Source organism: Silurus meridionalis, chromosome 1, assembly GCF_014805685.1.
Source record: "Silurus meridionalis isolate SWU-2019-XX chromosome 1, ASM1480568v1, whole genome shotgun sequence".
Lineage (NCBI taxonomy): Eukaryota > Metazoa > Chordata > Actinopteri > Siluriformes > Siluridae > Silurus > Silurus meridionalis.
The window spans coordinates 32,020,594-32,034,010 of NC_060884.1; the positions used below are offsets into that span (position 1 = coordinate 32,020,594).

Genomic DNA, 13,417 nt, shown 5'->3' on the forward strand with positions numbered 1-13,417 from the left:
AGCAGTCCGTGTGTTTTTTCTTTTTAAACATCCCATTCCATGTTGAGTCCACATTCCCTATTATAATAACCTCCACTCTTCTGGGAAGATGTTCCACTAGATTTGTGTGCTTGTGGAGATTTGGACTAAAGATCCATGAAGTTACTGAGCAACACAAAAACTTTGAGGATGGATTTGGACTGTAATCAATATCAGTCTACTACAATGGTTTAGGACCACAGGCTACATTTAAGCTCCTATCACTTCACACCTTAATAATGATGAACTGTAACGAACTGACCTTCAGTGCTGAGTGCTGAGGATGAGGACGAGTTCCCTTTAGAACCTGGTTCCTCTCACGGTTTCTTCCCCATGCCATTTCAGGAAATTTTTAATTACATGCTTACCCATTAGGGACAAACTTACAGTCATAATGATCAAACGTATACACTATTATTACAGCTTTATCTATGTAAAGCTGCTTTTACACAATGTTTATTGTTAAAAGGTTCTATAAAAATAACAATGCAATAGAATTAAAATGAATTGGTGTTACTAAAGTCAGGTAGTGATGTAGGTGAGAAGGTGAGGAGGCCTGGGGTTCAGTCAGCATTCACATTCATCCCAAAGGTGTTCAATAATGTTGAGAACAGGGATTTACAACAGGAGATCTTCCACACACTTCCAACTCATGTATAGCAGAACTTCATGGATCTGGCTTTATGCACAGGAGCATTGTCATGATGGAACAGGTTTTGGTCTCCTATTTCATAACTATAATGTAATATATAGTGTAAGCTACACAGGTAAATATGTGAATTATCAGACGCAATAAAATAACTTTTTATATATTTATGTATATAAGGATAATTTGAGGTCACTATCAGTTCTGCATTGCGTTACGTTTTCTCTAACGTCGACCTCCAGATCTTTGCCTTAAGATTCATTCAGGCATCATACACCCCCCAGCACTACTTTATTCTTGATGCTCAGCACTACAGTGTGTATTTGAAATTTTGCAGGTGTCTACCTCAACACTGCAGTGAACTAAATGTACCCATAAACCCTTTCACGGTGTCTCAGCAGAAGCCTCTTTCTTTACCTTCATCTCCTCAGGAATATTAATCAGCCCTTCCTCTGAAACGACTGTCCATCATTGGTGTAGCCTCAGTAGACTGCGTAATAAAGCTATTATCCCTGTAACCGGTCAGACTGTTCAGTGTTACAGCTCTATTTCTGCAAGATTGTACTGTAAGTCTTGCACAATTATAAAAAACAAAAAAAGAAGAAATAATGTGTTGGTGATTGATTACTGAAAAAGAAAGTCTCAGGAGAAAATTAGTAGTTACTGAAATAAAACCGAGATATACTACAGCTGCTTTAATGTTGAGTTGCACCTTTCTATGGACTAAAAAATACAGTAATGCCCCGTTTTTCACAGGGGATTTTTCACACCACCCCAAAAATGCTATTTTATGTATACAGTGCTGTACTGTATTAAACTTTTTACTTCATTTTGTAATTAATAATTATATTTTTATTAAAAAACAATTCCCTATTGGTGTTTTGGTCTATTGTGCTCTCCAAAAGAGGCCGGGAAAATTAGCCAAACTAATTAGTTATATGGCAAACGCAATTCCACGATAAACCGGGGGCGCCAGATTCCAACCGAGGTAAAGTGGGGATTACTGTATTCTGACACCCGAATTTTCAGCTGTATGTAGTTCAATCTCTCAGCAGTGTCTAATACCGTCTAGTACCATCCTCATGTTCTGTTTTTTTCAGGTGCTTCTCCACAGGATTTACCAGTGTACACCTGCATATTCCAGCCATAGCATATTTTTATTATCATTATTATTATTTTATTCGTATTTATGTGGCTGGTTTGCTTGGCATGTATAGTCTTAAGTAACAGCACCTACAAAATGGAACCAGACCACTTGGACTATATGGACTAAAGAGTCTTTTGGACACCCGACTCCCCAGCCATTTATGGTTCTTCTTCACAAAGTTGAAGGCATACAATTGCAGCAGGAAACGAACTAGGAGACCCAAAACCTTACACGATAATGCGTCAAAGCTAGCTCCATGAAGATATGGTTTACATGGGCATCTGGAGTTGAAGATCTCCTGCTATTTAGCTCCAAACCTGTTGAACACCATTGGGATAAAGGTGAATGCTGACTGCACCCCCAGGCCTCCTCAACTTACCTATATCAGTACCTACATCAGAAGCCACAATGAATGCGACAAACCTCCACAACATCTATTGGAACATCTTCTCATAAGAGTGGAGCTTATTATCAGGGCAAATAGGGACTAAATATGGTATGTTCAAAAAGGAAGCACCAAATTTTATGGTCAGGTGTCTAAAACTGTTAGTGTAGTTTATATCATTAATATAGTAGGTGGGCAGGTACCATACCTCATTGGTCGAGAGAAAGTGTGTGAGAGAGAGAGAGAGATTGTTTTGTTTTTCATGCTGTTTAAAGTTTTTCCCTCCTCATCACCTCTATATGAGAGTGTACTTGAGTTTTCGTGCACATTACACTGTGTTCCTCAGGGTGAACGAGGTCCTCCAGGCCCTACTTCGGTCGGCCCTCGTGGTATCCCAGGGATCCCAGGAGAAAGAGGAGAGCAGGTCAGTGTGTGCACACACACACACCTCTGCGTACTCTGTCTCTCGTTTCAACGATGTTTTCTTTCTCACATTTTGCTCTCTTATGCATCAGGGAGAAATTGGTCTTGATGGAGCGAAGGGAGATAAAGGAGAAACCAGCATGACGGTCTGAGCACAGAATTTCACACACTTATACACATGTTCTTTCACACAAGGGGGCTTGAGGCAGGAATTCATTTGGAGAGGTGATGAGGAAATATGCTAAATAAAATCACAGCGTGATCTGTTTATTAAGACGTGTGAGGCATGTGAGTATTTTTAGGGGGCGGGGTCTGGTGGTGGAAAGAGCCATGATGATCTTAATGTACATTAATAATCTACTGTGTAAAGTCACCTTAATTCTTTTTTTCAGTTGTACTGTAAATTATAAAAATGACATACTAATAATAATAGGGGAAATGATACAAGCTTATAAAAACAGATCTCCAGTTGCAGCAAATCTTCAGTATTTTGAAAATCCGATTACAAAAAAAGTTGGGACACTGTGCAAAATGTATCTTTATTATCATTATTATTATTTTATTCTGTGAATTGTGAATAAAATGTGGGGTTTTTTTTAATAGTTTTTATAGTTTATAGTTTTTTTTATAGTTTTTTATAGTTTTTTATAATTTTTTATAATTTTTCTGGTTTTATTTATATTTTTCAAGCTGTTCCAACTTTTCTGGAATTTGGGGTTGTATTTTAGGGAACTCTAAACTTCACCCTCTGTATCAAGGCTACACATATAAAACCTCTCCAGCCCAAATGTTCTCTTATTGGTCCATGTCCTGTTGTGTGTAGGAGGACGAGATCCGGGCGTATGTTCGCTCTGAGATGAGTCAGCACTGTGGTGAGCGATTATTTCATTACTCGTCATTTCCGACGTGTACTTATGTTCAAATATCCTTACATTCATTGAGTAAATTAACACAGTACCATACCGTAATTTTCTTTTTCCTTGTTTTTTTTCCCATCCCCATGTTATTTCTTTTGTGAAGCCTGTGGAGGTAAGTGACCTTAAGCTTTTAAAAAAGTGCCATCGTTAACCTTTTTTACGAATTCATTGTAGCATTATCTTAGCGTTAAAAAGGTTACGTAGTGTCGCTCGAACCATCGCGGATCACGGGATTATCATTACTGCATGCTTTAATGACTATTTTTTACTTGAGGAAAAAAATCTGACCCGACCTTTCAAAACACAATGTAATGAAAAGAGGCACTCATAGTCCATTTGAAACTGAATTAAAAATTTTTTATATCTAAATATTGTTTACATTTTTTTTAACATCCCATTCTACATTTGGTTCTCATTTGCTGTTATAATACGCTTCACTCTTCTGGGAAGATGAGCCACTAGATTTTAGAGAGTGATTGTGGAGATTTGTGCACAGTCAACCACAAGGGTGGAGGTTTAGCATGCAGTCAGTGTTTCAATTCATTCCAAAGTTGTTCAATAGTATTGAAGCTCTATAGCTAAATACTCCTACCCATGTAAAGCACTTCTTCATGGAGCTGGCTTTGTGCACATGGGCATTGTCAAGCTGGAACAGGTGAGTGCCTCCAAGTTTCTGCTAACAGTTTGGGGAAGAACCACATATGGCTGGAAAAGTCAGGTGTCCTAGGTTTACTTTTGTCCATAAAATGTGGTGATGTTAATGAATGCTCGGCAGCTGGGTAATGGTGTATAATGCGAGCTTGGATACAAGTGTGTGTGTGTGTGTGTGTTTGGTGATTGTGCTCAAGAGTACTGATGTAATTGTATTCTGTACATGTTGCCAGGTGTTGGAGAAATTCCGACGCGTTCGGCAGTGCAGGCTTTCCGAAGTCGCTCGTCTGCCGAGCGCTCACTAGCCGACGATTCGGGTGAGTGTGCTGTCCACCTCTTTGTGTTCACACGTAGCTTCCTGTGCTTGTATACAGTAGCCTGTGAAGATCCTGGTGCCTTGTTATTTGTGTTGGTTTTATACACACTGGAAAAGAAATTCAGGGCCGTTGAGTAGATCTGAGAGTTACACGATTTCTTTTTCGTTTTATTTTCTGTGCATGTACAAATCTATTAGTTATAACTAAAGTCCCAAACAACATCTCAACATTCACTAATGTATATTAATGTGATGGGATTGTTCTTAGTTATTCTGTTTCAATGCTATTAAGCTTACAACGACACCTCTAAAGTGCTTCCAGTAATTACAGTAAGGAGCTGTAAAATATTAATTACCTTTATCCTGTCATCTGTCACCTTAACCTCTCATTAAAGGAAATCACTACACTTTCATCCTAATCCCTATCCACCTCTGGAGTGTGTGTACGGGTGTGTGTGTGTGTGTGTGCACGGGTGTGCGCATGTGTGTGTGCGTGTTTTGAGAAAACGAACAGAAAACCAATTTCCCATTAAACACACCTATAAGGCAAGACTCAGGGCATATAGACTTAGACTTAGATATACTTTATTGATCCCGTGTGGAAGATTATTGCGTTACAGCAGCAGGTTACACAAACAGTAGCTGTTTGTGTAACCTGCTGTTTCATGCTACAGCATCCATGTATTGATGTATTGAATTAAAAAAATTGGATACGTTCGATCTTCGCAAAAAAATTGTTCTTAGGAATGTCTTTTGGACATTATGTTAAGTTCAATTCAATTCATTTTTATTTGTATAGCGCTTTTAACAATGAACATTGTCTCAAAGCAGCTTTAATAATGTTTTTAATAATGCTTTTAATCACCAATAATGTGGTAATTAAAAGTGAAGATGTTCTTTATAAGTAAGTTTGTTTCTGATGAACGAGCCGGTGGCGACTGTGGTGAAGGAAAAACTCCCCGAGATGGCATAAGGAAGAAACCTTGAGAGGAACCAGACTCGAGGGAACGCATCCTCATCTGGGTTGCACCGAATGTCTATTTATAGCAGATATACAATGTTGTGGGGTGCAGTGATGATGATCAGACGTGAAATGTAGTCCTGAGTTGATGTAGCAGACTGTTGACATTAACTACAGTCCAATCCATCCTCAAAGCGCCCGTTCTTACTCCGGAATGTAATGGAACCACCCAAGGTGTTGATGAGAAACCGTCCCAGGCTGCACAGAGTGACCTCCAGTCGAAGAGAACACTATCCAGAGGCAGGCCTGGACGAAGTGGGAAGATCCACGGAGGAAAGAGGGGCAGGAACAGTGGTCACTGGAGCCTCAGGAGCATATTTAACTTGACCGAGAGAGAGAGAGAGAGAGAGAGAGAGAGAGAGAGAGATGGATTATTATGTGTCTTTATTGTTGTATGAAAGTTAAGGTCACTGTGCAGTTAAGTGAAACTCATGACTGGAGTATTTTCTCTGTATTTGTGTTTGTTTGTTTGTTTGTGTGTGTATCAGGTCACGAGCTGCGTGTTCTGGTAAACACAAACGACCCAGATTACGATGAGAATGTTTACTCTTTGGAGAACTACGATGATCCGGTGGAGGAGACCGTTGACTTTGTGCCCTCGACCAATCAGAGCCAAGGTATGAGGGCACTTTTATATTGGAATTAATGACTGCAAAGAAAATTCAGCTGCTCGTTATTGGGTAGAAATGTGTTAAGTTTAGTATTCTGTACATTTCTCCACATGCACACAGAGACTAACACAGTATAAATATGTTTTGGTTTTTGCAGTGAGAAAGAAGAGAGAGGTTAAAGGTGAAGGTAAGACCATGTTCTGTGTTCCTGTGCTTGTTATGCAGTATAAAGTTTTTAGCGTTTTAGCTTTATTATTATTATCTGCCATTCCTTCATCAGTCCTCATTAAAGGGCATTGAGCAAATGAATTCTAGACTAGTACGAGCACAGAACTGCCAGCGTTCACCCACATTAAGCTACTACAAGCTACAATAGCAAACAAAGGGTTTTTAATTAACTTCTACAAGTCACTCTTTTATTTTGTCTTAATTTTCTTGCTCATTTCTCCTCCTGTTCTTAAGTTTATTCATATTTAATACAATCTATCAGTATACTATGTATACACTATATGGACAAAGGTTTGTGAAATCTTATACTTATAAACCATAAGATTGGTATATGCTTTCTGAACATTCCATTTTAAATTCAGTTCCTAATTGCTGTTATAATAACCTCCACTTTTATCTCAAATTATCTCATTTACACAACGGAGATGTTGAGGGTCCAGCAGTGGCAGCTTGGTGGTGCTGGGATTTTAACCCCTGACCTTCCCGATCAGTAACTCAGAACCTTACCCACTGAGCTAACACTTTTCCAGTCTGATGTAGGTGAGGTGAGGAGGCCTGGGGTGCAGTCAGCGTTCCAATTTATCCCAGTAGGGTTGAGGACAGAGCACAGGGCATCGTCATGCAGGTTTAAGTCTCAAAGTTCAACTGAAGGGCAAATTTAATGCTACCACATCTCTAGACATCCTATAAAACTGTGCTGCCTGCAACAGAACCACATATGGTGGAGCAAGTCAGGTGTCCCAATACTTATGTCTATACAGTCCAGGTATTCAGTGTAGAAACTGGAGCGTGTGTGTGTGTGTGTGTGTGTGTGTGTGTGTGTGTGTGTGTATGCAGGGTTTATTAAATTGGAGGATTTATAAAAAGCATGTCATTATTCTGTGACCTAATAAACCAGTATCAGGATGTATATGTAAGTCACTCTGGAATAAGGCCTTATATACAGCATATGTCTTTATATAGAGAATAAATATAGAGTACAATTCAAATATATATTTTGCTTAAATGAAAAATGTCTAATAGACAAACCATGATTGTATAAAGTGATGGTGAGTGTGTCAGTGTTCCTGAATTTAATATAAAGCGTTTTTATTAAAAAGCTAATTTCTTTCAACTGTAGCGCTCTGCTGCTGTTCATCTGCTGCTGTGCCCTCTATTATTTTGATTGTGTGTGTGTGTGTGTGTGTGTGTGTTAGACCCGTGCGTCTTGCCGTTGGATGAGGGTGGGTGCTCCAGATACACTCTGCGCTGGTACTTTAATTCTCAGGAGGGTGAGTGCAGACCCTTCATCTACAGCGGCTGTGGAGGAAACGCTAACCGCTACGAACACAAAGAGAAGTGTGAACAAAGCTGCCTACAACAAAGCAGAGGTACACACACACACACACACACACACACACACACACCATGTACAGTAGCCGGAGTTTTTTTTTTTACTGACATTTGCTGTCTCATGTTTGTTCCAGGTGCTCTGGGGTCGAATAGTGAACGCTCATGACGGGACCACACACACACACACACGCACACACACACACACACACACACACACACACACACACACACACACACACACACAGCACCAGTGTTCAGTGTTCTGACATTCACACTCATCTTAAGGTTCTCATATGATGCGACTGTCCTCAATTGTGCACATTTTTTATGCAGTTTATAATCCATTACTACTTTTTTTTGTATTTATTTTGTTTAAGAAGTTCACCATATTCATTTGTTTCATTTCATTCATTAATAACTCCAACGGGATTAAGGACGTATATTTTTCGAAATGCATATTTTCTCCTTTTGTTCACACAGAAACATTATTTTTTTAAGTAAAAGCATTTTTAAACGGATATTTAATGGATGAGTGCAATCCCCAGCACTCTCTATTTACTTTATTAAAAAAAAAAAACTGTACACCTGTTTATTTATACCCAATCAACCAATCATGTGGCAGCGGCACATTGCATAATGCATTGGAAAGGGAAGGATATACAAACTCCTGTAATCACTTCCTACAACCGTTGTAAACAGAGATCACTTTATTTCCTCATTCTGATGTTTGATGTGAAGATGATGCCCTATACCGCCCTATAAGATCTTCCCTACACTGTATGTGCATGATTCTGTGCAGCTGCCACGTGATTGGCTGATCAGATACCTGCATAAGAACAGGTGTTCCTAATAAAGTGGACGACGAGTCTATAGTATGATATGTCCATGGATTTAATTCTGAATTTCGCCCTCTCTTCCACTCATTGTAAAGCTCTTTGGGTTATTCTTGAGACATGACCGTTTATGAAATAGCACTCTGACAAACATTTCCAAATTGTTCTTGTGTGGACGGAGATTTTTTTTCGAGAACACAAGTACATTTCTGTGGATAAGTCCCACTTCCCTGTGGTCTATATATAGAAATAGAACACTGAAACAATAGACCTGATACTCAGTTAAAAAGAAGCATTATGATGTAAACTATATGGACAAAGTAGTGACTTTTCCAGCCATATGTGGTTCTTAACCAAACTGTTACCACAATTAAAATATAGGACGTCTTTGGATGCAGTAGAATTTAATTCCCCCTTCAGTTGAACTCGAAAAGCCAAACCTGTTCCAGCTCCATGAAGATGTGCTTTACATGGGACGGTGTGGAAGATCTCCTGCTACACAGTTCCAACCATATTGAACACCATTGGGATGAATGTGAATCCTGACTGCACACCAGGAACCTCCTCATCCTCACCTACGTCAGAACCTGACTTTACACACCCTTGTGGCTGAAGAAGCACAAATCTCCACAAGCACCCTCTAAAATCTAGTGGATCTTCCCAAAGGAGTGGAGGTTATTATTATAACAGGAAATGGGGACTAAATGTAGAAAAAAAGCACTTAGTGTGTCCACAAGCTTTTGTCCATATAGTATGTGTTTAAAGGTTAAAAGCTGAACTGATGCAGCTTTCGTTTTTTTTTTTTTATTCTTTATCATCGACTCCACAATCCAGTCATGTGATTAACCGGGACTAGTTTTCCCCTGGAAATGATGCGTTTCTGTTTTTTTTCCGTTGTTGCTCTGGTGCTAATAAAAGGCAGGACCTGTAGTCTATACAAGACCGCATCAGGTTTCTGCTCACATATCAAATTTATCACATGCTTTAAAATAAACCGTTTAGCAGTAGCTGCTTTTGTACAGTGGGATCGGTATGTTTTGTCGGCGTGGGCTAAAGATCGACGAACGCGCCGGCGGTTGCGATGACATTAGAGAAGCGATGATACGCCTGCTTACATGTGCAGAATCACTGCCATATTAGCAGCTGCTATTTTTAGTACACAGTCAGTCTCTGCTGTATAGAGAAGCTGTAAGTGTAAATATAGAACTGTGTTTTTATTTTCAGCCTGCGATCCAAAAAAAACAATGTTTTCTTGAATTGCATGTTCACTTTGCTCACAAAAAAATGGAATTTAGAGAAATGGTGCTATTTTTCAGACATATTTATAATGTGGATTGTATTTGATAATGTCATTTTGTATGTGGTCAAATGAATAAAATTTTCAATTTGTTCACTTTTTCTCGACTCAGAAATGTTTTGTTCGGTTGCTAAGACGCTTCAGGTCGAGTCACATAGGCTTTATTGTCATTTCAACCATCTACAGTGCATTTCAACAAGACCATGGTGCTACATCAAACAACATAAATGAACCAACGCAACACAGAACTACACAGAAATATAAATATACAGTGTGTCAAAAGTAAGTGCACCCCTCACATTTTACAAAACTTTTAATTCTATTTTAAAAAGGGACAATAAAATAGAACTGAAACTTGGGTATATTTTAGTCAATGTACAGTACAGATTTACTGTCCTCTAAAAATAACTCAACATGCAGCCATTATTGTCTAAATAACTGCCAAAAGTGAGTGCACCCTAAAAGAACATTTCAAAACTGTGTCCAAGGTGTGAATATTGTGTGTGAACACCATTATTGTAGCACTGCTTTAATCCTCCTGGGTATGGAATTCATCAGAGCTGCACAGATTATTTCTGGGATCCTCTTCCACTCCTCCATAATGACATCACAGAGCTGCTGGATTTTAGACACATGGTGCTTCTCCACCTTCCGCTTGAGGCCCACAGGTGCTCAATATGGTTCAGGTCTGGAGACATACTTGGCCACTCTATCACCTTCACCTTCCTCAGCAAGGCAGTTGTCATTTTGGTGTGTGTTTGGGGTTGTTATTTTGTTGGAAAACTGCTGTTCGGCCCAGTTTCTAAAGGAAGAGCATCATGTTCTGCTTTAGAATGTCACAGTACACGTCCATGTTTCCCTTAATGAACCGCCGATCCCCAGTACCAGCAGCACTCATGCAGCCCAGACCATGATGTTACCACCACCATGCTTTACTGTATGCAAGACAGTTTTCTTGGTTCTTTTCACCAGGGTGTCACCACACATCCTGGACACCATCTGAGCCAAACAAGTTTATCTTCATCAGACCACAGGACAACGTTCCAGTAATTCATTCTCTTGGACAGGTTGTCTCCAGCAAACTTTTGCGGGATTTCTTTTGAGCAGCTTCAGAAGAGGCTCCTTCTGGAACCACAGTCATGCAAACCGACTTGTTGCAGTGTGTGGCGTGCGGTCTGAGCACTGACAAGCGAAGCTTCCACATCTGCAACCTCTAAAGCAATGCTGCAGCACTCATACATCAGTTTGGGTAAAAAACAGACAATTTGTTTACTTTGAACAATTAATGTTCATGTGACAAGTAAAAACAAACTCTAATCACCTGAAGACTGACACTGGAGACTCCTTCCCTTGATTTTTTTTTAATGAACAATTTCACATAATAACAAAAGCATGCACTGTTACTAGAGCATCTATAACACTGATTTGCAGCTGCACTACTCTCCGAGCTGATAATTAATTTATCAACACCTTCTGACCAATCAGAATCGAGGTATAATTACTAATATTCCACCGGATCCCATTCCAACTGGTAGTATAAAATTTCTTTGCCATATTATTCAGTTCCTTTTTTTAATAATTGGTGCCAACAATCTGTTTCCATTATGCATTCTGTCTCTGAGTGTGTCTCAGTGTGTGTGTGTGTGTGTGTGTGTGTGTATTTTCCACTCTGCCTTCTGACTATGTCACAAATCACGGTGCCGCATCTCATTGCAATGCGTCGAGAGTAATTAGGCCGACAATCCAGATCTGTCACTCAGGTACCGTCTTCACATTCGCAACGTCTCATATATATTCATATGTTTATATTTCTTCGCATTTCACGCTCAGGTTTTTTTTCAGTGTATTTGTCATTCTCGTGTCTGCTTTGGTTCCACTGACTGACTTTTTCCGTATCGCTGTTGCATGTTTTTCGCCTGTTCAAATGATCGTACCTTGGAAACGGAGACTTCGTGGACGTCTGTCGTTTCTCTGTTGTATTAAAATAACTTTGAACTGCCTGGGAGAATTGTCTGGGAAATGTAGGACAGAAAGTTAAAGGAATACTTCAGCCATTCTTCTAACTAACCCTCGATCCGATGCGTCCGTGTCTTTTGTGTGTGATTTGATTCCATGGTGAGGAACCAGACAAACCAGGAAACCAAACACCACACAAGTAAAGACAGTAGGAAACAAAGCAGTGATGAGATGGTGGTGGAGGCCAGAAGATTCATGTGCTTTTTTTTAACATCCGATTTCCCATTTTCTCTCATAATATCCTCCACTCTTCTGGGAAGATGTTCCACTGGATCTTGTGGAGATTTGTGCTCATTCAGCCACAAGGTTGTTAGTAAAGTCAGGTATTGATGTAGGTGAGAAGGTGAGGAGGCCCGAGGTGCACTCAGTGTTCACATTCATCCCAAAGGTGTTCAGCAGGGTTAGAGCTCTACAGCAGGAGAACTTCCACACACACTTCCAGCCCATGCAAAGCAGATCTTCATGGAGCTGGCTTTGTGCATTATCCTGCTTGAACAGGTTTGGATCTTCTAGTTTAAGTGAAGGGAAAATTCAATGCAACCACATGCAAAATATCCATTGTTCCTCGAACTTTGTGGAAGAACCTCACGTGGCTGGAAAAGTCATCTGATGAGTGTGAAATGAACATCTTGAATTGGTAATTTGGAGATCATCTCCATTCCTTCCTTCTTTTGACATTCTTATAGAGGTTCTAGAAGCTGAGTGCATCTTCTCAATGATCTTGGTCTTCATGACTTTTCCCCATACAACAGCAATTATTCATTAGACTGTGTTTCTTTAGAGCAGAAACTGAATCACACTGTGCAGGGTTTCATTTATAGAATCCTATTTGCTGGTTTTGGTGGCGATGTGACGCAGCAGGGTCTCAATCCCGAGTTCAACTTCCTCCCTCTGTTTTGTATATTATTTTACCTGGTTTTTATCTGTGTTCTCTGGTTTCCTTCTAGCTCCAGTAAAAGCATGCTAGTATGATGTTCCATTTGAATTGTTCCCAGGAACATGAGATGTGAGTGTGTAAGAGTGTGTGTAAGAGTGTTTGGGATATTCGGTTTGTTTGGCAGGTTTTTTTCTCTTGTGTTACTGTATTTTTTATCCAGGTTATTTGGTTTCCTCCAAATTCCTGTTACTATAACTGATGTTTACGTTTGTTTGTTTTTCTGTGTTTTTATCCATATTTAATCCACCCTGGTTTCCTCCTACCTCCAAAAAATACAAATAAAAAAAAAACATACAAGGATGTCGTGGTGACTTTGAATTGCCACTAAGGTTTATTTTTTGTTGAGTTATTATAAAAAGCGTGCGTTGCGCGTGCGCTAATTGGCTTTGCGCATTGACTAGCGCGCGCGTGTGTGTGCATGCCTGTGTGTGTGTGTGTGTGTGTGTGTGCTTGTGTCTTGCGCGTGCCTAATCGACAGCGGGGGGTACTTGCAACCCCAGTTATGTATTTGAATAAAACAATCAAACAAACCATTCGAACCAACAAATAAACCAACACGGAGCGCGCGCAAACGCGGACGCACGCACGCACGCACGCGCGCGCCTCCCGTGCCGTGGGGCGTAAGTGCCCCGGCTGGTG

At 39.9% G+C, this 13,417-nt stretch overlaps 1 protein-coding gene across 2 annotated transcripts in view; it reads left to right on the top strand.

Annotated features, from left to right (window-relative positions):
* col7a1 (collagen, type VII, alpha 1) overlaps nt 1-8,570 on the top strand; it is a 133,507-nt gene extending 124,937 nt beyond the window's left edge. For both annotated transcript variants that reach the window (XM_046848459.1, XM_046848451.1), the window contains exons 113-121: nt 2,543-2,620; nt 2,712-2,765; nt 3,443-3,491; nt 3,640-3,648; nt 4,421-4,504; nt 6,013-6,141; nt 6,293-6,322; nt 7,560-7,733; nt 7,830-8,570. In XM_046848459.1, the coding sequence (XP_046704415.1) occupies nt 2,543-2,620; nt 2,712-2,765; nt 3,443-3,491; nt 3,640-3,648; nt 4,421-4,504; nt 6,013-6,141; nt 6,293-6,322; nt 7,560-7,733; nt 7,830-7,861 (639 nt within the window). In that variant the 3' untranslated portion in view covers nt 7,862-8,570. The remainder of the gene's footprint in view (nt 1-2,542; nt 2,621-2,711; nt 2,766-3,442; nt 3,492-3,639; nt 3,649-4,420; nt 4,505-6,012; nt 6,142-6,292; nt 6,323-7,559; nt 7,734-7,829) is intronic.
* The last annotated feature ends 4,847 nt before the right edge of the window (nt 8,571-13,417 follow it).